Here is a 26,309-nt window from a genome sequence, read left to right on the forward strand (position 1 = left end):
CCCAAAAGTAGTACCCTTTAAGATTAGGCGAGAAAAAACCTTGTTGAGAATGAATGAGACCATCAGGCCCTCTCCCCAACCACAGAGGGCAAATGTCCTCCACGCAGCACACGTTAGTTCTCTCTGATGAGCTGATCGGGGTTCATGGTGGGTGCCCTTCCCTGCCCTGTCACTCCCTCTCACTCAGTCCTACTCACCTCCCATGACAGGGCCATCACTAAGTCAGGATGCCTTCCCAGGGACTCTGCAAGGACAAACCACATGAGGGATGGACAGTGGAGGAGTCACTGAAGCAGCAAGCTCCAGGCCCCCTGGGTGGACTGGCCTGGTAGCTGCTGTCCTTCCCTCCGTGCCTGGGGGTTCTCTTACAGCTGCTGCAGCTCATCCTCACCTCAGAGAAAGGAGTTCCTGCAGGATGTGGCAGGGGCATGGGGGAGGTGACTCAGGCACCAGGATGGCAGACTCTGCCCTCCCTTAGTGGAAGTGCTCCCTGAGGAGGACAGCCCTGCTGACAGGCAGCCGAGGCCACTGTGTTCCTAACCCCAGCCCCACCAGCTACCCCAGCGGTGAAGTCAGCACCCTTGGTGTTGGGGCAGCTCCACACTCTTGTTGAGGGCTGTTTCCTTCTGCTGTAGCAGGATGTTCCAACAAAGAGTCCATTTCCCATTGCAGTTGTGCCTCCTTGTGATTCTTTTGTTGGGCAGAGTAAGAAGCCACCCAGCTGCTAACAAGAGCAGTGAGCACCAAGTGTGCAAAAATCCTGACTCACTGGTGGTTCAATTCTCAGAGCAAGTATTTTAGGGTGGGATATTAATCCAAATATCTTTGCACTGAACCCAAAGTTCCTATATTTTACTCTGTCGTTCACCAATGAACTCAACTCTAATTTCCATTTCTACACCTACAGAATTTTCAGAATTACGTTACACACTTAATGAGGATCTGGGGGAATACATCTCTTAAACTAGAATTACTGGGATAATTCACTGTTGTGTATAGACAGAAATTGGTCTGTATTCAGCACAGACAAATCAAACAGTAATTACCAGACTGACAATTCCCATTGGTGAACTCATAAACTTCCTTTCCTTCCCAAAATTTCAAGTGCATGCCTTTGTTGAATGTATGTGTGTGTGAGTGTGTGTTTGTGCACACCTCCAGCCCAACACATTATTTATGAAATCTTTTCTCACTCCATCCCTTCCCTTTCTTTTAATTTCTCTTCATTTTGTCCATATTTCTGCTGAAACCTATGCAAATGCATGAATTTGAAACAATACATTAATATTTCTCTTGTAATCCCTGTAATCTGTACATATGCATTTCTTAAAATCTGAAAATAGGGAAAATCTCTATTGCACTTTACTTGCTTAGTTGTGCCGTTATCAGAGAACATGCTCAGTATAATTGTGAATCTGTGCAATTAAAAATTTGAGGTATATAGCACCTGTAGTCAAACATATGAAGTGTTGAATAAGTAATGTCATTAATTTTAATAACTACTGATAACAATGTTCTATGTATGTCCAGTATATCCAATTTGTGAACCATGTTCTAATATTTTGAATGTGTCTAATTTTGTTGATTTTACAGTTGTATAGTCATGGAGTGATATATATATTAAAATCACATAGTGCTTTAATTTCTCAGTTTCTGCTTATAATTCATTCAAAGGATCATAACAGAGTGCCAATTCATAATTTCATAACATCCCGATGCACTGGATGTTTAATCTTTACACAACTAACTTTGTTACCTCTGGACATGTCTTAGCACTGAGATCTGCATCCATGGGGACACAGTGCAGGAACACAAGCTTTTCTTAGAAGCTCCAGGTGATGGGAAGCCTGCACACACTGCTTGCACATGATTTGCTTCCCATTCTCCCATGTTTCTGAGATACATCCCTATGTTGTCCCAGGCCAAACACGGGACACCTTGACTCTCACCCTTCCTTCTAGAGTCTGCAGACACTGCACCTCAGCATAAGACCAGTCCTGCTGCTCAGTTCACATCTCAGGAACCCTACCCTTTCCTAATCTCTCCACTAAGATTTGTCATTTGCTCCTGTACAAAATCATTTTTTTAATTTTTAAAAATCCTGGATGTCATGGTGCAGATTTGTGCAGTTCAGAAGACATGATGCAGGTGGATTGCAAGTTTGAAGCCGGTCTCTACAACTCAGGGAGAATCCGCCTTAAAAATAAAAATAAAAATGAGAATTGATGGAACTCAGTATAAAAGTGCTCCAGGGTACAATCCCCATTACAAGAAAGTAAAGATTTAAAAATTTTTAGTTGATCTACTTTTAGTTTTCATAATACAATGAAGAAGCAGAGGCATAGAGAGGTCCAGTATGTTCCCAATGTCACAGAGCTCATGTGGATATGACATGTTGGATCCACCATGTCTACAATCCCCATATCCTTCTGTGCCATCTTGCCCCATCGCATTGAAAGTGTAAGCCATCCTGGTCACACACCAGGGAAACCTATTTGTAGAATTGCATGTGTGTGGACTGAGATTGCACAGGGCCTGCACCTTCTCTCAGAGCCCTTTAAAAAGAGCTGGGAAGGCTTCCAGGGTGGGGGGCCATGCATCTCCTTCCCTGAATTTTTTGACACTGGGCCAAAGTACAGCAGCTAGTGTATATTTACCCTCGCCGACTCTTCAACAACAGCCAACGGACTTTAGAACCCCTCAGCTGACGTTTTGCTTCCACCCATCCTACTTTGTAAAGAACAACTTGTGGGGTTAGGATTTTCACATTTTTAAACTCTGTCCTTCTCCCCTTCTGTCACAACACAATACAGAAGCTTGGGCCTGGGGCTCATGATCTTACAATTTCTAAGGTCCCAGAACAAATGTCCTTGTCTCTGACCTGATAGTTAGTTTTTCTGCAAATATGCTGACACAGGAACTTCTGGACAATGATATCATAACAACAGTCATGTTGGGTCTCTGAAAATTTCAATGCACTACACGGAGTTTTTTTTTTTTTTTTAATTTATTTATTTTGATTCATTGTAAACGAATGGGGTAAAACTTATTTCTCTGGTTGTACATGAAGTAGAGTCATACAACTTGTGTGATCATACATGTAAATGGGGTGATGTTTGTCTCAATCTGTTATGTTTACCCTTCCCCCACCCCTCCCAACCCTCTTTCCTCTATACAATCCATTCTTCCTCCATTCTTGCCTCCTTCCCTCCCCCCATTATGTATGGTCATTCACTTATCAAAGAGATCATTCGACCTTTGTTTTTTTGGGATTGGCTTATCTCACTTACCATGATATTCTCCAACTTCATCCATGTACCTGCAAATGCCATCACTTTATTCTTTATGACTGACTAACATTACATTGTGTATATATATCACAGTTTTTTTAATCCATTCATCAATTGAAGGGCATCTAGGTTGGTTCGACCATCTAACTATTGTGGGGGTTCTTAAAATGGAGTTCCTAGACCAGCAGCAGAGGCAGCACCTGGAAACTTGGTAGAACAGAAATCCTAGGACCACACACCAAGACCAGTAACTCCGTAACTCTAGGGAAGGATCAGATGTATGCATGCTATCTAGCCCTTTCAGTAAATCACATGTGCACTAAGTCTGAGGGCCACAGTGGAAGCGCACTCATTGTCTTTCTGGAGAAGAGCCAACTCAGCGTCCTCCCTCTGTTTTGTTCCCTGGAGAGGAGAGCTGCAGGCTGTGTTGAGAGCTCTGTGAGTCTCTCTTGAGTCTCTGACCTCTGAAGGCTTGGTATGGAGGGATCCTGTCCATTTACTTGTAAGAACTACTCAGAGAACCACCCAGTCCTCTTTGTCCTCTGTACCATGCAAGGTCAGCCTCTGAGGATGCTGAAGTAGAGGGACAGAGCTGGTGAGTCCTGAAGCCTTGGCCCTGCCTAGGGGCTCAGCATTCCCCTAATGATCCTGAACTGGACTTGGAGGTGATCCTATCAAGAAGAGGAGGAGGAGGTGTCTGTGTCCTGCTGAAAGGTGGTGAGTATTTGCTGATCTTCAGAATTTCCTGGTTGAGGGAGACAGATGGCTCTGGGTGAGGGTAGGCTCTTCCCTAAGAAGGGCCTTGCTTTTCATGAAGAGAGAGAGATGAGGGGTGGGTGGTCTGTCAAGGCTCCATCAAGGAGAGGAATATAAATGTAGGAACTCAGAAAGCATTCCTTCAACATTTTAAATTTGAATTATGTTTTAAAGTGTGGTACCATATGCATAGCCAACTTTGACATCTTGCCCATCTCTAAGTGCAGCTCAGGGGTATTAGATGCTTTCACATTTGTTCTACAGTCTTCACAAACATCCGTCCTCAGGACATTTTTCATCTTGCAAAACTCAACTCCATCCCCATTGATCATGAGATCTGTACTTGCTGCTCCCCAGGCCCTGGCTCCCAGGGTTCTCTTTCTGTCCTGAAGAATTTCAGGATGCTGTGTCCCTGATAGAAGTAGAAAATATGGTCCTTCTGTGCCTGGCTGATTTCCCTTAGCACAAAAACCTCAAGATCCACGCTGGAGCTCATGTGAGGGTTTTCTTCCTTTTAAAGACTGAGCATTAATTCACTGTCAGCATAGAGCCTTTCTGTGCACACATGTCTCTGTGCATGGCCACTGAGGCTTCTCCTACCTTCTGGCTCTTGTGAGTAATGGTGCTAGGAACCAGTGTGTACGCACATTCCTTGATATCCTGACTGATTATTTTAGGTGGATACCCTGACAGAGAAGAAGAATTGCTGAATCCTTTGAGAATTCCTTTGCTCAATTTCTGAGGAAATTTTCAATATGTTACCATAGAAAGTGGTCAAGAATCCCTTACTGTACTTTCACATTTTCAAATGAGCAACTTCCCTTCATGCATCCAGAGAGCTCAGTGAACAATGAGGCAGCTCACAGCCTGTGGGTCAGGAAATGGAGGCCCAGGGACCCTCCCAACCTGGCTGCACATTTCCTCCCCCAGAGCCCCAGGCCTCTCCCTGTGGTGCCCCTGCTTCTGCTGCTGTGTCATCAATCTTACTGATCCTAAGAAAAATGACAGGAGCAATAACTGTAGCTACTAATTCAAGAGTACTCTCACTTTGTATCTGGCACTGAACTTCTGAAATTATGTATTCATTTATGAATTTATTGCTTAGCATCCAAAGAGCCTTATTCATTGGAAGCATACTGCAAATATTGCTGAGATTTTTTTCTGTGCATTTTCATAGATTAATATCCTTCTTCCCTTGCTTCACAAACAACATGAGGTCCAAGATTCCAAACCTGGCCTGAAAGTTAGCGTTGGCTCATCCAGCAATGCCCTGTCCCTCCCCAGCTGGTGTCAATGCAGAGGAGAAACTGCTGGCTCCTCTCCTTTGCTCTCTCCAGAGCCCATGCCTGCCTCCCTCCCTTCATTTCCGTTATGAGTATGTGTCCTTCCAAAGCTCACGATCTAGATGGATAATTTCAGTTGCATAGGTTTCAAAATTTTAATTAACACATAAAAATTGGATATATGTTTCACAAACACTGTGATACATCAATATGATAGATAAATAGGAGCTAGTTTTGCATAATGCACAATAATCAGATCAAGGTTATTGGGGTTTCCATCTCCTTAAACATTCCTTATTTCCATGGTTAGGAAATTTGAACTCATATCTTCCAGTTCTTTATGAAAGATGTAATAATCTGGGTGCATTAACAAATGCCTGAGATCCCAACTTCTCACAAGGTGAAGAAGGAGACTCCCAAGTTCAATGCCAGCCTAGGAAATTTAGCAAGTCTGTCTTTCAAAATAAAAATAAAAATGCCTAAGATTATACTCAATGGCTGAGTAGTTTTGGGTTCAAACCCAGTTTCAGAATAATAACAAAATTTGTCACCAATTTTGAAAGCCATAGTCACCTGAGGGTGCTGTACAAAATCAGAACTGATTCATCCCATCTCCCTGTGTTATGGTGTGTTCTAACTGACCTCTTGCTTCTCCTGCCTTCCACCTTTTCTGACCTCCAGTGATCACTTCTCTGCCAGTTTTCTAGCCCCCACATATGAGTGAGAACAAGCAGGATTCACTTTTCTCTCTGGCTTATTTCACTTTTTCTCTCATTTCCAGCAGATGCACAGAGCCAGCAGAGTTTCATTTTGACATGGAACACCTGCTTCAGTAACATACTCACACACTGGCTCTGAGAGTTTTTCCACCTTGCAGGTTTCCTGGCTGCTGTGATAGGGTGTGGATTTACAAGGTGAGGATGTCTAGGGGTTCATCTCCATTCATGAAAGTATTAGAAGGGCCAGACTCTGAGACTCTGGGAAGGCAAAGTGAGCACTTGAAGGTATAGCAAGTTATTCTTGCTTTAAAGATCAGAGGATAGCTTTGCCCACTGGGACACACCTGTTATTCCCTTTCAGGGGAGGATTAGGAAGGAGGATTTCAAACAGGAGGCCAGCCTGGGCTACTTAAGGACACCCTGTATTAAAATGCAAAATAGAGAGACAGGGAGGGAGGTGTAGGTCTGTGATGCAGCAACTCTGGGTCAGTCCCCAGCACCACTAAAAGAAAGGTGGGAAGGTGGGAATTTCCATTTGGGGTGTGATGTTTCTATAGTAGGCAAACTACAATCAACTTTATAATAATGCCCTTCCTGTAGGGACATATGGAAAAGGATGAATCACCATTCAGAAGAAAGCCAGCAATTCCAGGAGACAATTAATTGAAATCACATGTGTCCCAAAGGAGTTGGTTGGTGCGTTTTTTAAATATGTAATATTTGAATAGATGCATGAATAATGTCATTTACTACAATAAGGTACTAGATCCTGTGAAATTATAATCTTTAGCAATACCCGAAAATAAAAAAGATGGGCATATTTAGAGGAATCATGTAACACACACACTTGAACTTTTATGGTACAATGTTGTCATCTTAACAAGTTTGATGCTTTATTAAGGAACTACTCTAGTTTAAAGCTGGATGTAAACATAGCATTCAAACATCATAGGTTCTCAAATAAATAGCACAAAAGTTTATTTTTGAATTTTTTGAACCCATTAAAGCTATATAATTTAATGTTTTTAGAATGTTCATAGAGATGTGCAGACTTCATGATGGTCAATTTTAGAACATTTTTACCACCTAATAAAGAAATCTGTCCCCTTAAGCTATCTCCTTCTTATTCCTTAAAAAAGATAAAAATGCATAAAACAAAATCAATACAATTGAAGAAATAACAAAAAAAAATGGGAAAATGCAAAGTAAAATATTTAAATTATATTGATGGTGTATGTGTGTATAGTGTGCATACATAATACATTCCTATTTTTTAAAGTATTGCAAAAAATATACTTTTGAATTTTGATATTGGAAAAATGTACATATTTTATGTATAATAATATACAAATTCACTTAAGAATTAGTAGTTAAAGGAAGAAGTCAGTAGGAAAATCAGAAGAGATTTCTAAAAATATTACTAGAATTTAAGCCCTGGACCAAAGTCCTCTGTCTGACACTGATATCTTGTGTGTGTTCCCTTTTCACTATGTCCCTATTCTCCAGCAGAGTCTTAAACAACATGGAGCTAGAAAACTTAACCCAGGTAGCAGAATTCCTCCTCCTGGGACTTTCTGAGGATCCCCAGCTGCAGCCTGTACTCTTTGGCCTGTTGCTGACCATGTACCAGGTAACAATGCTTGGGAACCTGCTCATCATTCTGGCTGTCAGCTCTGACTCCCACCTCCACACCCCCATGTACTTCTTCCTCTCCAACCTGTCATTGGCTGACATCTGTAGCACCTCCACTATAGTCCCTAAGATGCTGCTCAACATCCAGACAGAAAGCAAAGTCATCACTTATGCAGGCTGCCTGGCTCAGGCATACTTTTTCATGGTTTTTCTATGTATGGATAATTTACTGCTGACCGTGATGGCCTATGATCGCTATGTGGCCATCTGCCACCCCCTGCATTACACAGTCATCATGAACCCCCGCCTCTGTGTCCTGATGGTTCTGATCTGTCTGCTCATCAGCACTGTGGATGCCCTGCTGCACACTCTGATGTTGCTGCATCTTTCTTTCTGCAAACACCTGGAGATCCCTCACTTCTTCTGTGACCTTACTCAGATCCTCAAGATAGCCTGTTCTGATACCCTTGTCAATAATACTATTTTATTTTTTGCAACCATTTTCTTGGGTTTTGGCCCCGTCTCTGGAATAATTTTCTCATATGCTCGAATTGTCTCCTCCATCCTGAGAATTCCATCAACTGGTGGAAAGTACAAAGCTTTTTCTACCTGTGGGACTCATCTGTCTGTAGTTTCCTTGTTCTATGGGGCTTCTATTTGGGTTTACCTGAATTCTACTGTCGCTGATTTTCCCAGAATGAGTGCAGTGGCATCAGTGATGTACACTGTGGTCACCCCCATGCTGAACCCCTTCATCTACAGCCTGAGGAACAAGGACATCAAGGGGGCCTTGAGAAAACTCATCTTGGGAATATGTTCTATTTTGAGATGTGACAAGTGTCCTGTCGTGTGTTTGTAGAGTGAGTCAAAGAGAGTTGGGCTTAGATTACTGTTTGGATATGAATTGTCCCTGTAAAAGCTCATGTGGCAATGCGGGAATGTCAGAGGTGATATGATTAGAGCAGGAGATGGTATCCTTCCTGGTGCATTAATTCATTTTAATTTGATGTATTACTGGGTAGTAACTGTTGGCAGGTGGGGTATGACTAGGTGAAGTTCACCTGTGAGGCCATGTCCTGGAAGGATACATATTGTGTCTGGTCCCTCTCTCACTCTCCATCCTGGCTGCCATCAGCCAAGAAGATTTCTCTGCCAAGCCCTTCTCCCATTTGTTCTGACTGACCTCAAGTCCACAGCAATGGACATTGACATCCATGGACTGCACATCTGAATACTACAGCCCAAAATAAACTATTTCTGCTTTGTGTGGTGCTTTTCAGTCATTTTGGCTACTGCAATAAAGAGATGATTAGAACCCTCTGCCAGAAATCCCAAAACTGACTTAATCTTGTGTTCCTAGCCAGTGGCTTCTCATGGGCTTTCAAGAAAATAGTTTTGTAAGAAATACCATTTTCCTCTGTGTTATTCCACATCACATACCAACTAACTGCACTGAGTTCAGTTTGCACACTTATGAAATGGTCAGAGAAGTGTCACACATTACTGATTATTTAGGGACTATATCTCTCTTACATGTGTGTGTGACATAATTTAATGTATGTTAGATACACAAAAACCAGTACATATCAGTGCACAATCAAGTATTAGTAAAATCATAGTAGACGTTGTCTTGCTTCTACATCCACTGTTTTGAACGGAGATCTCACAATAGTTGTACTTTGGTTTAGAGCTCCTCCAAGAGAGCTTGGGAGCCATTGAAGAAATAGGTTCCATGCATATCCTCAGTGGAGTTCGTTTTGTGAGATGAGAGCTTTTGGGATTGAACCCAGGGCCTTGCACATGTTAGGCTAGTGCTCTACCTACTTCTTTGTTTTGTTTTGTTTTGCTCTAGTTATTTTGAGACAGGTTCTCCTACATTACCCAGATTGACTCAAACTGTCAATCCTCCTTTCTCAGAGTGCAGAGTCTCTGGGATTACAGCATGTGCCACTGTGCCAGGCAACACTATGGTTTGAACAGGGCCAGACCGCAGGACCTGCAGTATCCAGGAACTTTGCTTCTTCTTCCTGTACACACAGCTGATGAACAGCAGTATCCCACACTACTTGTGATCTACAAACTATCTACTGGCCTCCACCAGTCATAGTGTGTGCCAAACAACTTGTCCAGTTGGGATTTTTGTCATTTCCTGACCCCTTTCCTCAAAACATAAACCAGTTGCTCCTAGTCTTTAGGAAGTTGAGAAGACATTTAAGAAATTGGCAGAAAGGGAACAAAAAGAAGGGCAGGGCATATCAATGTAAAGTCCCATGTGGCCTTGCACACCAGTCACTCCCAAGCAACACTTTCTCAAACGAATCTCTCTCAAACTTTCCAGAAATTTGTGATCCTTAAAGATATCAAACATTCATTCACAGTTGATCTGTGCATTGTTAATGAACTTATGCAATATATAGAATATCTGGAAGAAGCCCTGCCTTCCCTTCTCAAACCCCTGTTCCCCACAGGTGCCTTCGCAGACTCTGTGATGTTTGCCACTTGCTCTTTTCCTTTGCTAGCAAAGTCATCGAATTCTTTTTTCCTCAAAATCTTGTCTTCATTATTGAATCAGCATCAGGGACAACAACTTTCTCTGTTGGGAATTGCAGTTGAAGACCAGGACCTTGATGTCACGAACAAAGAATTGAGCAAGTCACCCAGAAGTAACAGAGTACAGGTTTATTGAGGATGAAGATAACACTGTCAGGTAGAACACAGTGGGCCCAGACGGAGAGGCTCAAGGCTCCAATGTCTGGAAATCAGGGTCCCATATCCTGAACTATGGGGAATTCTTCTGGCTATACAGACCTGATTGAAGACCTGACCCCATTTTCTCCCACTGATTATGTTATGCTACCTAATTTGAACATTTTCCAATTTTCCCCATATTGGTTACTTTAGGAAACCTAATTAGAATACTATCCCCTTCATTTTATTGGTCATTTAAAAACTTGAACCTGTGGCAGGAGTTGTCATAGTAATAACTCTTCAGTGGATAGAGTTGCCATGGTGGTGTACTCAGTGGCAGGAGTTGCCATGGTGATACACTCAGTGGCAGGAGTTGTCATGGTGATATATTCAGGGACAGGACTTGTCATGGTGATGTCCTCAGTGGTTGGAGTTGTCATATGGGATTTACTGCAAACAGGGACAGGACTGGACTCTTTTGTCCTTAAGCAGCTTCTTGTTAATACCCCATCTCTACCAACTTAGTGTCCCTGAACCTAAAAGGACCAATGTTTTAGTATTACCTGGCATGTGCATCTGCTTTTTAAATGAATCTGTGTCTCTGACTGACAGGGGTTAAAATGCTTTTCCATCATGTATGTAAAGTACCCCACTCATCCTGAGTTCAGGTCCCGTCTCCAGGAACTCCTCAGTCCTCTTCCAGGGACAGATTATGTGTCCAGCTATTGCAATTCCGTAAAAGAAGTAGAATAAATTCCTTTAATTTGAACGTGATTGTGGATTAGGCTTGCAGGCATCAAGAATATCTTAGCAGCAATTTTATGTTCATTGCCATGTTGGAAGGACTTGCAAATGTCCACGTTCTCCACTAATGGCTCTCAAACTGGAGTTCCTGTGCCAAAAGAATCAGTATCACCTGGAAATTTGAGAGAAGGAAAATTCTGGGATTCCTCTGAAGATCTAGTCATTGCCAAATTCTCCAACAGACCCTAAATATTTGTGTTTAACAAGCCCTTTTGGGACTAAGAGGCACACTGGTTTTGGAGCCACAGTGGTATAATAATCTTTTTCTTCCTGGAGAATACCAACCTCATCATCTTGATCTATGATTTTGTCCCCTGTGTGTGATTCTGGGATGCTGAGTGTTGAGGTCTTTGTGATGCTCAATGTGTGGATATTTGTTTTTTAACCTCTCACCCTGGGGGACTCATTAACATGGTTCCTGTCCCTTTACTTTTCAAAACATTCCACACACATTAAGAGGATCAGCCAGTCCTTCTATGCTTCTGTGTAACATCAACGGACAGTCTTCCAGGTCCTGGAGTGGAGAGGGGACCAAGGAGGTGAGTGTCTGAGCCCTGCCCTGCCTGCACTCCCATTGGCCCCTCATTCTGAGCTGGACACAGAGGAAATTCTAACCAAGAACAGGCAGAGGAAAGGTCTGCATCTCCCTCAGTGGTGCCAAATGATCCCTGATGGGCAGTTTCTTGACTGAGAGACAGAGAGGGAACAGGGGTGAGTGTGGGGCTGTTCCTTGAGAAGGGCCTTCCCATGCATGCAAAGGGAGACATGAGGGGTGGGTGGTTCCTCAAAGGTCCGTCCAGGAAAGAGGCATCGATGAAGCTATTCTGAAAGTGTTCCTTCAATTCTTTTTATTAATTAATTTTTAAATTGTGGTAAAATAGATGTAACAAAGTGTATGATTAGAACCATTTCTAATATCATGCTAAGTGAGATAAGCCAATCTCAAAAAGCCAAAGGACGAATGATATCGCTAATAAGTGGAGGATGACACATAATGGGGGGGAGGGAAGGGTTAGTGTTAGGGTTAGAGTTAGGGTTAGGGAGGGGGGCAAGTATGGAGGAAGGAAGTACTGTATAGAGGGTAAAGAGGGGTGGGAGGGGTGGGGGGAAGGGAAAAAATAACAGAATGAATCAAACAACATTACCCTATGTAAATTTATGATTACACAAATGGTATGCCTTTACGCCAGGTACAAACAGAGAAACAACATGTATCCCATTTGTTTACAATAAAAAAAAAAGAACCATTTCTAACTTTATACTTATAAAGCCTGAATCAAATTCTTGATGTTTTGCAAACATCACCAACGTCCATCCTCAGACAGTTTCATCCCGCAAAACTCGGAATCTGGACCCACCTACACTCACTCCTCATTCCCTGCTCCATAGCCCTGACAGCCCATTCCTCATTCCCTCTCTACGAATGTCAATACCTGGTGCCCCATGGAAGTGCAGGCCAGCCTGTGCCTTTCTGTGGATGCTTACTGCACTGAGCATGGCATCCTCCAGAGTCTTCCTGTGTGGCATATAGGAGATGTCCTTCTGGTGAGGACATGTGATATCCCACTATGCACACATGCCACTCCTAGGTACCTGGACAGTTGGCTTCTCCCACCTGCTAGGCCTGTGAATAATGCTGCTGATACACAGCACCTGGAAATTAAAGCCTCCACATTGCATTAGCTCCTGAACTTCTTCATGGTGAGATTGGAGGCCGAGCAGCTGGGGCTGGCCCTGACCGGTGCCAGGAAACCCAGTCTGTGCTGGATTCTGATGAACACAGCTTGCCTCAGTCTACACCTCTGCTGCCTTTTATCCCACTGTCAGCTCTGTCTTACAACAGCTTTCTGTGCCCCTGAGTCCTGAAAGATGGAGAGCTGAGACACAAAAGAGCTCTCCTCTGTCTTCCTCAAAGCTGCCAGTAAACCAAACCCGTTTTCCCTCCTCTGCCTCTCTCCCCAGTTCTACTGCGCCCCCTAATGGTGAAGTCCTTCCTGCTTCACTCCTTCACTCCTGTAAATGTTGGGGTACACCTCTCTCTACCACCCCACCTCCAATTGATTGTGCATAAGCAGACCCAGAGGAGTAATTATAGGATTTGATGGCAACATTCCTTTAATCGTGATTTATTTTTTGATGGGGTTTTGCTCTGTTGCCCAGCTGACCCTGAACTCCTGGACTCTATAAATATTCCTGCCTTGGTTTCATGAGATACATGCTACTGAGCCCACATTTGTTAATTTTATTTTCAATTTTCTGAGAAAACCTTTAACATGTTAAGAGAAAATATATGATGACTTTCTCATAGCATTTTTTAGTTTTACAAACACATAAGCACCATTTATGTTTTCAGAGTTCTTAGTGAATGAATATCAATGAAGCCCCCTTATCGGGATATGAAGGGGAAAGGGAAGGATCTAAAGTGATCTGAAACTTTTCTCTCCTGTGCTGCACCAAGACAACTTCCTCTTCTTAACACAGTTGTATTATTGTTAATGAAGTGACAGCAACAATAATTATTTCTAATATTTCCAGACTCTTGCCATGTCCCTAGTGCTGTGGTCTGTTCTACATTAATGCCTGCAATGCTTAGTCCCTCAAATGAATTTGACTCCATTTCATGTCTTTGTCTTGTGCAGCCTAATGTCCTTCTTGCCTCACTTTGTAATGCATCCTATGGTCTCTGATCCTTTCACGTGGCCCAAGTGTCACCAATTGCTACTCAGCTTTCCTCTTCCCCACACTGACCAGGGTACAGGCAGAGAGAAGAACATGCTTGACAATCTCCTGTCCTCTCAGGACTCCTGCAGGCCCTTCCACCACGTCCCTTTGGAACGCCCATCCCTCTCAAGGGCACATTCTCCAATAAATACTTACATCTTTAAATTAGTCTAAAAATCTACACAAGTGGTGCACACTGTTTATACAGAATGGTGGACTCATTGTGGTGTTTCATGCTTGCATAAAGACACCACTGGATCAACTTCATTCCCCTAGGCTATCCCCCACCTCCCCTTGGCCTCTCCCACATCCTTCTTGTCTCCTTTCCTATTTCAGAAGTCCCTTTTGTTTTTCTCTTCTAGCTTCCTCGGAGGTGAGAATACACATAATAATTTGTTCTCTGAGTACTCACTATTGAGTTTGCTCAATATCATGCTCTCGAATTATCTCATGTGTGACCACAATGCACCACCTTTTCTTTATCCCTGAATCTCTGGATGGACTCCTAGGCCCATTCCCTGAAGAGGCTACTGTGAATTGTGCAGCAATAGCCGAGGGTACTCATGCAACTCTGAACTGTGAGGACTTTAGTCCTTTTGACCAAGGAGTGCTTTTTATAGCTGGATGGTATGGTAGATGCATTTTTAGCCTTTTGAGGAAAACCTCCTTCCTAATGCCATAGTGGCTGGACTAATTTGCATTTCCACCACCATTGTATAAAAATTCCTTTTATTTCCCACATCTTAGCCAGCACTTCCTGTTATTTTCACTCTTTTTGCTTTGCCTTTTTTTGCTATAAGACCAGAAACATTGCAAAAGTTAGGAGAAAAAATAAGAGAAACACTTCCAAATCTAGGTGTATGCAAAGACTTCCTGAATAGCCCTATGGCTCAGGAAATAAGGAAGGAATGGATAAACAGGATAACACCAAGTCAAAAGGTTCTGTACAGCAATGTGACAGAGAGGCAACTGTCAGGGAGAAAGTCATGGCCAGCTCCTACTGAGAGAGGCTGTGATCCCAGCTGTACCAAAAACTCAAAACAAAAACCACCCAAATTGAAAACAGAAAAACGCTAATCAATAAATGGTCAAATGAACTGAACAAATGCTGCTCAAAATGGGAAGTGCAAATGGTCAATCTCTAAAAAAAAAAATGTTCAGCAGATTTAGGCACTAGGAAAATGCACACCAAAACTACATTCAAATTCAAACTCAAACAAATGAAAAAATGAACCAGTTTTTCAAACACAGCAACCTACTTTTTTTGAAAGAACAGATAGTCATTTTCATGATGGCTCTGTCATTTGTCAAAATGATACAATGTGGGTATTCATTCAGTGCTTTTAGAAATATCCCTCACTCTAGGACCAAATCAAAATTCATCACACACCAAAAAAAAAAAAAAATCAATTTGGGAATTGTAGGGGCTAAATGAATTCCTTCAAATTAAGTAGGTCCCAAAGGAGTGACTTGAGGTGACTCAATAATATAATATCTTTGAAGGAGTGGGTGGGTGATGTCATTTTTCCCAAAGTGGCAAGAGAAGACATCAGATGGCAATTGTTAGCAATACCTGTGATGGACAGCAAAGGGCAGAGACAAATGGCATGACATTCACAGCAGGTTTAAGATCATTTAGGAAATGATGTCATCAGACAAGGAATGAAACTGTATTAACAATTGAAGACAATTTAATACCAGGTTAAGTCAGAGTAGGCCTGATAATTCCTAAGAATAAAATAGGGTGTGGTTTCATTTTTGTGTTGTTTTCAGAATTACAAAGAGGCATTCTTTTCATTTTATTAATCATTACACATAAACTCACTCTTGAATTAATAGGAGAAGGAAGAAAGGAGTAAGAGAATCCGAGGAGAATCATAGTTTAAATAGAACCCATAATTTTACCGAAGACTTCTTCCTTCCATGTGATGCCTGTGCGCTCCCCTCTGTTCCCTGTCTCTGCCTTCCAGCTCATCTCTCTACCACATGGAGTCAGAAAACCAAACGCATGCAGCAGAATTCCTCCTCCTGGGATTTTCAGAGGATCCCCAGCTGCAGCCTGTCCTCTTTGGCCTGTTCCTGTCCATGTACCTGTTCACTGTTCTTGGGAACCTGCTCATCATCCTGGCCATCACGTCTGAACCCCACCTCCACACCCCCATGTATTTCTTCCTCTGCAACTTGTCCTTGACTGACATCTGTAGCACCTCCACTATAGTTCCAAAGATGCTGCTCAACATCCAGACAGAAAGCAAAGCCATCACCTATGGAGGCTGCCTGGCTCAGTTATGCTTTTTTGTGGTTTTTGTATGCATGGACAATTTATTGCTGACGGTGATGGCCTATGATCGCTATGTGGCCATCTGCCATCCCCTGCATTACATGGTCATCATGAACCCCCGCCTCTGTGTCCTGCTGGTTCTGATCTGTCTGCTCATCAGCACTGTGGATGCCCTCCTGCACACTCTGATGATGCTGCGTCTGTCTTTCTGCAAACACCTGGAGATCCCTCACTTCTTCTGTGACCTTACCCAGATCCTCAAGATGGCCTGTTCTGATACCTTCATCAATAATATTGTGGTTTATTTATCAACCATTCTGTTGGGTATTGGTCCCTTGTCTGGCATAGTTTTCTCTTATACTCAAATTGCCTCCTCCATTCTGAGAATCCCCTCAACTGGTGGAAAGTACAAAGCTTTTTCCACCTGTGGGTCTCACTTGTCTGTGGTTTCCTTGTTCTATGGGACAGCTATTGGGGTTTATCTTAGTTCTGCAGTTACTGATTCTCCAAGGAAGGCTATAGTGGCCTCAGTGATGTATGCACTGGTCACTCCCATGCTGAACCCCTTCATCTACAGCCTGAGGAACAAGGACATGAAGGGGGCCTTGAGAAAACTCGCCATGGGGACGTGTTTTTTTCATAAATATGTCAACTGCCTTGCTGTGAGCTCCTAGACCAAATCAAAGTGAGTCAGTTCTCCCCCAAAAGTAGTACCCTTTAAGATTAGGAGAGAAAAAACATTGTTGGGAATGAGACTCTCAGGCCCTCTCCCCAACCACAGAGGGCAAATGTCCTCCACACAGCACACGTTAGTTCTCTCTGGTGAGCTGATCGGGGTTCATGGTGGGTGCCCTTTCCTCCCCTGTCACTCCCTCACACTCAGTCCTACTCACCTCCCATGCCAGGGCCATCACTAAGTCAGGACGCCTTCCCAGGGACTCTGCAAGGAGAAACCACATGAGGGATGGACAGTGGAGGAGTCACTGAAGCAGCAAGCTCCAGGCCCCCTGGGTGGACTGGCCTGGTAGCTGCTGTCCTTCCCTCCGTGCCTGGGGGTTCTCTTACAGCTGCTGCAGCTCATCCTCACCCCAGGGAATGGAGATCCTGCAGGATGTGGCAGGGGCATGGGGGAGGTGACTCAGGCACCAGGATGGCAGACTCTGCCCTCCCTTAGTGGAAGTGCTCCCTGAGGAGGACAGCCCTGCTGACAGGCAGCTGAGGCCACTGCATTCCTAACCCCAGCCCCACCAGCTACCCCAGCGGTGAAGCCAGCACCCTCGGTGTTGGGGCAGCTCCACACTCTTGGTGAGTGCTCTTTCCTTCTGCTGTAGCAGGATGCTCCAACAAAGAGTCCATTTCCCACTGCAGTTATGCCTCCTTCTGATTCTTCTGTTGGGCAGAGTAAGAAGCCACCCAGCTGCTAATAAGAGCAGTGAGCACCAAGTTTGCAGAAATCCTAACTCACTCATGGTTCAATACTCAGAGCACAGAATTTAAGGGTGGCATTTTTATTTTTCAAGGTCTGTGTAGTTTTACTTAAGAAATAGAGCCCCTCAGTTAAAACACCCTTGGCGTTTAAGATAAATATATTTGTATTGAACCCCACTTTCCTGTATTTTACTCAGTCACTTACCAACTATCTCTCTCTGATTTCCATTTCCACATTTATAAAATTCTTAGAAAAGTATCACATACTGACTGGTGATTGGAGGAATATTCTGAAATGTCTGAGACAATCCAATATATTACATGTATACAGCGATGTGTTTGTTTCATTCCATATGAAACAGTCCTTAATGGATCTATAGTACCACAGGAGTCAACTTGGGGTGCACAGTTACTTGCCTCCACATAATCAGAAATAGACTATTTGTATGTGTGTGTGAGTGTCCTAGTGCACCATATTAAATATTCACTAAATCAAGTCTAACTTCACTTCTTCCCTTTATTTTCCTCTGCATTTTTCTCTCATTTCTGCTGAAATTTATTGAAACACATGAATTTGAAAAATGTCATTTATTTATCATGCAATCCAGATACAGATGCTCAATTTACTATCAAATTACCTACTTCTCCTTGTCTCTACACTGGGATTTCTCTTTCTTTTTTTCTTCTTATTTTGTTACCAAGTATGAAACTGGGGGTACTTAACCAATTATCTGCATCTCCAGCCCTCATTTATTTATTTATTCATTTATTTGAGGCAGCACCTAAGTTGCTTAGGGCCTCACTAAGTTTCTGAGGCTGATTTGAAATTGTGATCCTTCTGCCTCAGCCTCCCAAACCATTGGGATTACAGGCATGCACCACCATGCTCAACTGTGTGTTTTTTTAAATGACTTTTTAAAAACATAGTCTTAATTAATGTAAGTTATAGTCCATGTGTGTATAATATGTCCAAATATACTCTGCTATCATGTGTCTAAAGAGAGCAAATGAAAAATAATAAAACACGTAGTTTTTAATTATAATGTTTATATATATATATATATATATATATATCATTGATATATTTTTAGTTCTCGTATTACAGATGAAGGAGCAGAGGCATATAGAGATCGGACAATGTCCCTAAAGTTGCACACAGCTGGTATGGGTTAGTAAATGTTGGATCCAAACTGTTCAATTGCCCGTTCATGGCATCCTACCCTAACCAGTATTGAACGTATAAGGCACTGTGGACACACAGCAGGAAGCTCTACTTCTGGAATTTCATGTGTGTGGACTGAGATTGCAAAGGGCCTGCACCTTGTCTCAGAGCCCTTTAAATGGAGCTGGGAAGGCTTCCAGGGTGGGGGACCCAGGCATCTCCTCCACTGAATTTTTGACACTGGGCCAAACCACAGCAGCTGTAGTACCTTTACCCTCTCTTACTCTTGCTGTGTCCTTAGCTGATCATCAACAACAGCCAATAGACTTTCAAACCCATCAGCTGGCTTTTTGCTTCCACCCATCCTAATATGTGGAGAACAACTTCTGAGGTGGGGATTGTCACATTTTATAACTCTGCTCTTCTCCCCTTCTATCACAACATACTATAGTTGCTCCTGGTCCCTGGGTCTCATGATATTGCATCTCCTTACTGGCTCTAGAACAAATTCCCTGGACTCTGGTCCAATTGTTGGTATTTCTGTAAGTTTGCTGACACCAGGTACTTTGGGACCATGATATCAGAACAACTGCCAGGCATTGGGGATTCTCAAAGTGGAGTTCCTGGGCCAGCAGCAGCAGCAGCACCTGGAAACTTGGTAGAACGGAACTCCTAGGACCACATGCCAAGCCTAGTAAGTCTGACCCTCTAGGGCAGAACCAGAGGTGTGCATTCTAACAAGCCCTTTGAGTGATGTACCTGTGCTCTAACGTCTCAGGGCCACAGTGGAAGAGCAACCATTGTCTTTTTGGAGTATATCCAACTCAGCACCTTCCTTTTGTTTGGTTCCCTGGAGAGGGGAGCTGGGTTTGGGTTATGAGAGCTCTGTGATTCTCACCGTCTTCTATCTCTGACCCCTTGAGGCTAATTATGAAGGGTTCCTGTACATATATTTATAATAACCACTTAAAGAACCACTGGGTCCTCTCTGTCATCTGTAGCATGCAAGGATCAGCCCCAGGATGCTGAAGTAGAGGGACAGAGCTGGTGAGTCCTGAAGCCTTGGCCCTGTCTTACCTCCTTCCAGGCTCAGCATTCCCCTAATATTCCTGAGTTGGACTTAGAGGTGACCCTACCAAGAATAGGAGGAGGCGGTGTCTGTATCTTGCTGATCTGTCCTAAAGAAAGTATTGGACCTTAACTTGCATCTTGGAGTGGTCTCCCAAGTAGCGCAGGGTGGAACAACCTCAGGAGCACTGAAGAGGATAGGAGATACTTACAAAATCATTGCCATTTAGGCAAGTTCTAGATAACTTCCAAGGAAAAGTTAACAAAACATATGTTCTGTAAAACGATCCTGTGTTTGCCTGCAGACATGATTTGCTCAGTGGACTCTAAGTTTGGCAACAAAGGAATGAGAGAAATGTGTGACTTTAAAAGAAAATTAGTCAGCTCATCAAAAGTAGTAAGTGATGCTGGTTTTAAATACCAGACGGGAGCTGGGTGCAGTGGGCCACACCTATAATTTCCTTTCATGGAGGCTGAGGCAGGAGGATCACACCTTGGAGGTCAGGTTGGGCAACTTAGTGAGGCGGTCTCAAAATACAAAATCAATAGGACTGGAGTATAGTACTGCAACCCTGTGTCAGTCCCCAGTAACACTACCAAAAGGGGTCAAGGGAGATGGGAATTTCCACTTTGGGTGTGACATTTCTGTACTGAAACAAAATACAGACTCATTCAGCTTTATAATAATGTCCATTTTTGGAGGAATATATGACAAATGTCAAATTAAATTCCAAAAAAAGAAAAGCAACCATTCTAGGGGCTAAAGCATTTTATTTGAATTACTACATAGGTCCTGTTGGAGTTATGTGATGTAATTGTATGATACGAAACATATCAAGAAATGCACAAGTAATGTAATTTATCAAAATAAGGCAGTAGAGTATGTGAAATTTTAATTTTTAGCAATACCTGAGATTAGAAATGGTGAGCATATGCAGAGAAACAGTATAAACTACAACTTAAGATTCCATGAAAAATGATTGATTTCACCAGTTTGATGCTTTAATTAGAAACTACAATAGTTGAAGGCTAGATTTAAAGTCTGAATTCAGAAATCACAGGTCCTCAAGGATAAAACAGCAATCTGTTTGTTTTGTATTTTATTATTGGAAAATTTTTCACATTTAATTTTATGTATGATAATATGTAGAATTTATTCAAGAGATAATGGCTAAAGAAAGATATGGGTAGGAGAACCTGAAGAAAAGAGTTTTCTAAATATGACTAAAATTCAAATTGTGGACCAAAGACCTTTGTCCAACACTGATATCTGTGTGTGTTCTGCTGTCGCCACGTCCCTATCTACCAGCAGACTCCTCAACAATATGACACCAGAAAATCAAACCCATGTAGAATTCTTCCTCCTGGGACTCTCAGAGGATCCAGACCTGCAGCCTGTCCTCTATGGACTGTTGCTGTCCATGTACCTGGTCACAGTGCTTGGGAACCTGCTCATCATCCTGGCTGTCACCTCTGACTCCCACCTCCACACCCCCATGTACTTCTTCCTCTCCAACCTGTCCTTGGTTGACATCTGTTGCACCTCCACTATTGTCCCTAAGATGCTGCTCAACATCCAGACAGCAAACAAGGCCATCACTTACACAGGCTGCCTGGCTCAGGCATATTTTTTCATGGTTTTTCTGTGTATGGATAATTTACTGCTGACCGTGATGGCCTATGATCGCTATGTGGCCATCTGCCACCCCCTGCATTACACAGTCATCATGAACCCCTGCCTCTGTGTCTTGCTGGTTCTGATCTGTCTGCTCATCAGCATTGTGGATGCCCTGCTGCACACTCTGATGTTGCTGCGTCTCTCTTTCTGCAAACACCTGGAGATCCCCCATTTCTTCTGTGAACTTACTCAGATCCTCAAGCTGGCCTGTTCTGATGCTCTCATCAATAACATTATCGAATATTTAGCAACCATCTTCTTGGGTATTGCTCCTCTCTCTGGGATTATTTTCTCATATACTCGAATTGTCTCCTCCATCCTAAGAATTCCATCAACTGGTGGAAAGTACAAAGCTTTTTCTACCTGTGGGTCTCACCTGTCTGTGGTTTCCTTGTTCTATGGGACTTGCATTGGGGTTTATCTTAGTTCTGCAGTTACCAATTTTCCCCAAATGACTGCAGTGGCCTCGGTGATGTACACTGTGGTCACCCCCATGCTGAACCCCTTCATCTACAGCCTGAGGAACAAGGATATGAAGGGGGCCTTGAGAAAACTCACCCTGGGGACATTTTTATTGTTGTGACTTTGTCCTGGGTATGGGCTTCTACAGTCAAAGAGAATGAAGTATGGGGTATATATTATGACTTGGATATGAGATGTTCCTGCAAAAGCTCATGTGGCAATGCAGACATATTCAGAGGTGAAATGATTAGATGCTTAATCAGTAGATTAGTCCTTATAATGAATTAATAGCTTTAATATATTAGTGGGTGGTAACTGTAGGCATGTGGTAATGGCTGGAGGAAGTAGGTCGCTCAGGGCATGCCATTGGGGTCTCTATTTTCTCTCTGGTTCCTAGTTCTCTCTCTCTCTCTCTCCTCTTCTCTTTGTTTTCTTTTCTTCTCCTTCTTCTTCTTCTTCTTCTTCTTCTTCTTCTTCTTCTCCTCTCTCTCTCTCTCTCTCTCTCTCTCTCTCTCTTTCTCTCTCCCTCCCTCCCTCCCTCCCTCCCTCTCTCTCTCTGCCTGTTTCCTGCCTATCATGAGCTAAGCAGCTTTTGTATGCCACACACTTCTGCCATGATGCTCTTCCTCATCTGGGGCCCAGAGCAATGAAGTTGGCCAACCACAGACTGAACATCTGAGCCCCAAATAATGTCCACTGTGTTGTTCTTGTCACATATTTTGGTCACAGCAATGAAAAAGAGACCAATACAGCATGCTGGGGATCCTGAATCTTCCTTAATTTAGTTTTCCTTATAAAGAAATAGTTAAACACAAGCTTTCAAGAAAGCATCTTTGTATGGAATCCTGTTTTATTATGTTTTACTCCATATCACATACCAACAACTTCATCTCTTTGTTTGATTTCTACATATATCATAAGCTTAGACAAATGTCACACACTCAGTAATCATTCAGGGAATGTGTCTCTCTTGCTGGAATATGTGAATATTTTTCAAGCATCACAATGTTTATTGATAAATACATGCATATAAAATCAGGGCATGAACATGACTTAATAAATTAAGTAGACTTGATTTCAGTACTATAATAAGAGGCACCTATTCAAGTTCTCATCATGTGTTTCACACCCACAAAAAACACTTCAAGGGCATTATGAGAAGTTTTAATATGTGATATGTACACAGAAAGTTGATTACATCGAGCAAGTAGTATTAAATAAGTAATTACTGCATCAACAACCCTGTATTAGTAAAATCATAGTAGATATTTTCTTGCTTCTATATCAATTGTGAATGAAGTTTTATTGGTAAGTGTGGTTCCAGGGATTGAACCCAGGCCTGTGCTTGTGAAGCACTTCCTTGTCCACTGAACTGCTTAATCTTTGTTAAATCACTTCTCACTTCATCCCTTCCCCTTTCAGTTATTGTCAACCTCCTCTTGATTTTTACTTCATTTCTACCAGAATCTCTACAGATAAATGCATTTGAAAAGAATCCATTGTGATATCTTATGTAATTAGTATATTATGGAGAAATGCATTTCCCATATCCAAACACATGGAGGGCCGCTTTTCATGCTGTTGTGACTTATTTTCACATTGTCACATTGTGGTTGTAGAACATATTCTCTCTATAGTTTTAGTTCTTTGAATTTAAAAAAATCGCCTTAAATAAAGCCATTATCAAACTATTACATGTTCCACCTGTAGTGATTAGATAAATATATATTTTTGATTTGTGTGTGTGTGTGTGTGTGTGTGTGTGTGTGTGTGTGTGTGTGTGATTCCTGGGATTGAAAATAGGGGTGCCTCACCACTGAGCTATCCTCCCAGAACTTTTCATTTTTTATTTTGAAACAGGGTCTCCCTAAGTTACTGAGGCTGGCCTTGAACTTGAAATCCAGTCTCCTACCTTGCTGAGATTACACAATAGGTGTATTCTAGTTATTGAAAGTATTGTTCTCTGCAGGTCCAAGCAGTCCGACTTGGTAATCATGTTCAAATCTGGGCAATGCTTTCTGATTCTGTTGGCCTCCATGTTGCACGCTCATGGTGAGATGTGTAGTAAATTCACCCAGGGTGATATTGAATTTATCTACTTATGCTTGTAATCCCATCAAATGACTCTTAAGTGAATGCAGATTCAAAATTTCACTTCTTCCTAGTGCACCAGATTTTTCATGTTTCTGAAATCACTTTAGTTATCTCCGAGCTTCCTTTGCATTAAGGTCTGCTCTGCACGACAGGAACACAGTGCAGTTTCACAAAGCTTTTCTAGGTTCTCCAGATGAGGGGAAGCCTGGGTGCAGTTCATACTTGCAGTTGGTTTATTTCCCAATCTCCCTCATTTCTAAGACCATTCCTCTGTGCTACCAGAACAAATAGGAAAGTCCTTTACTCTCAGCCTTTACTCCTTACTCTGCAGACATCCACAATTCACCATGGGCCCTCATCTGTGATTCCCAGACCCCCTCAATGGAAAGATCCATTCTGGTGCCTGGCTCAGTTTTCTGGAACCCTATCTTCTCCTTATGTATACACGGTGATTTATTTTATGTACCTTTGTTTGAATAGAGTTATAATTTTAATTGAAGTATTTTTAGTTCCTGTGTTATAAATGGGGAAGCAGAGACATGGAGAAGTTAAGTAATGTCCCCAAATTTTGCAGAGGAGAGTTCTGGATATAAACCACCCAAAGTCCACACTGTACCCACCATGCTATGCTGCTTGAAAGAGAATTGAATCTTTGTTTTGGGTCAAACAGCGGGGAGTTTTATATTTGAAATTACATCTATAAGAATTGAGATACAAATAAGATTGTACTTTTGTTCAGAGTCCCCCAAAGAGAGCTCAGAAGCCATTGATGGAATAGGTCCCATGCATATCCTTATGGGAGTTTATTTTAGGTGATCATGGTATTAAACCCTTACACTTTTCTACTAGGCCAATATTCTATCAAAGCATTTTTTAAAAAATTTTAAAAATTTGAGCCAGTTTCTACATTACCCAGGTTGACTTCAAACTTTCAATCTTCCTGCCTCTGAGATTACAGCATGTGCCATCATGACAGGGGACCGAACAGTTTTGAACTGGGCCAAACCACAGGAGTTCCAACATCCTGGATCTTTGCTGACTCTTCCTATACACACTGTTCCCACAAAGCAGGTTGTTTGAAACAACTTGTTCAGTGGGGATTTTTGTCTTTATATACTTTGCCCCGTCCCCTTTCTTCAGAACACAAATGAGTTGCTCCTAGGTGTGAGGTAGGATAGGAGACATGAAGAAGAGGTTGAAAGGAGACAAAAGGAAGGACGAGGTATATCATTATATAGTTCCAGGCCAGGTACTCCTCAAATTAGTTTCTTTCTCAGAAAAGTTACTCCCAAATTTTGGGGAAATCTATAAGCCTTAAGGTCACCAAAAATTCACTATGAAAATTATTGTACGCACGGTTGATTAGCACCTACAATACATAGAATAAGGAAAGGGTGATGTTTCAGGAAGCTTGCAAATCAGGGAACTGTGCAGTGCTATCTATTGATCAGATTCAGACAGAGACCACCCTAAGGGCAAAGGGCAAACACACTCCTGGGCCTTAACCCAGAGTCTGGTAGTCATTAAAAGTTAATCACATTTTTCTCTACTTTCCCACCTTATCTCATAGTCTCTTAGGTATTAAAAGCTTAGTATGTCGCTTGCCCATTCCATTCAAATAACCTACTCAGCTTCAGAGACCAGGTGCATTATTAAGGACAGGATGCTCTTGCCATGACTTTCCAAGCACAAACAACATAAAAGGTAAAACTTGTTGAGGACGCAGGTAAATAACAAATTCCCAGAGCTGCTCAGCCTGCTCCGCCTGCTCCTTCCCTGGATTCTCTCCCATTTCCCTCCTGTGTCTTAACAGCTGCTGCAGCTCCTCCTGACCACAAAGCATCTGCATGAAGAAGTAGCACTGGACGTCAGCATGACTGGCTGACCAGGCCTGCCTCAGAAGAAGTCCTTCACAGAAGGGAAAGCACACCTTTGAAATGCACCTAAAGCAGTTATCATGTCTAAACCATAGTGCACCTTGTCAACGGCCCTTTCACATGAGTAAAACGAGGTCCTCTATTGGGAAGCCAGCCTGACCCTGGTGCTGTGTCTCCCTTCTCAAATAGAAGCCCTAATAAAATCCTTGCTGCATATCCGCCTGCCTGATTTGCTTTCATTTCTACCACCACAGAGTCAAAGTCCCCTTTCCAGCATCAAATAGTAGAGACCACATCAGTCTAAGATCCTGAAAATGACCAGACCACCATAAACCACCTTGTCATTGCCAGACTGATGTCAGTTCT

General features: G+C 42.5%; 3 protein-coding genes across 3 annotated transcripts; all 3 read left to right on the top strand.

Moving 5' to 3' along the window:
• Nucleotides 1-7,570: 7,570 nt before the first annotated feature.
• On the top strand, nt 7,571-8,539 carry LOC306646377 (olfactory receptor-like protein OLF4; the record flags this gene model as incomplete). The annotated part of the gene is made up of 1 exon (XM_079115025.1): nt 7,571-8,539. One exon carries the CDS (start codon nt 7,571-7,573, stop codon nt 8,537-8,539), a length of 969 nt encoding a protein of 322 aa, XP_078971151.1.
• A 7,340-nt stretch (nt 8,540-15,879) lies between these two features.
• Nucleotides 15,880-16,848, top strand: LOC306646378 (olfactory receptor 7G3-like; the record flags this gene model as incomplete). Its single annotated transcript, XM_079115026.1, has 1 exon — nt 15,880-16,848. The coding sequence occupies one exon, from the start codon at nt 15,880-15,882 to the stop codon at nt 16,846-16,848; it is 969 nt and encodes a 322-aa protein (XP_078971152.1).
• Nucleotides 16,849-21,157: 4,309 nt separating this feature from the next.
• On the top strand, nt 21,158-22,093 carry LOC306646137 (olfactory receptor 7G3-like; the record flags this gene model as incomplete). The annotated part of the gene is made up of 1 exon (XM_079114595.1): nt 21,158-22,093. The coding sequence occupies one exon, from the start codon at nt 21,158-21,160 to the stop codon at nt 22,091-22,093; it is 936 nt and encodes a 311-aa protein (XP_078970721.1).
• Between the last annotated feature and the right edge of the window lie 4,216 nt (nt 22,094-26,309).

This window comes from Sciurus vulgaris (assembly GCF_902686455.1).
Source record: "Sciurus vulgaris genome assembly, chromosome: 16".
NCBI classification, from domain to species: Eukaryota; Metazoa; Chordata; class Mammalia; order Rodentia; family Sciuridae; genus Sciurus; species Sciurus vulgaris.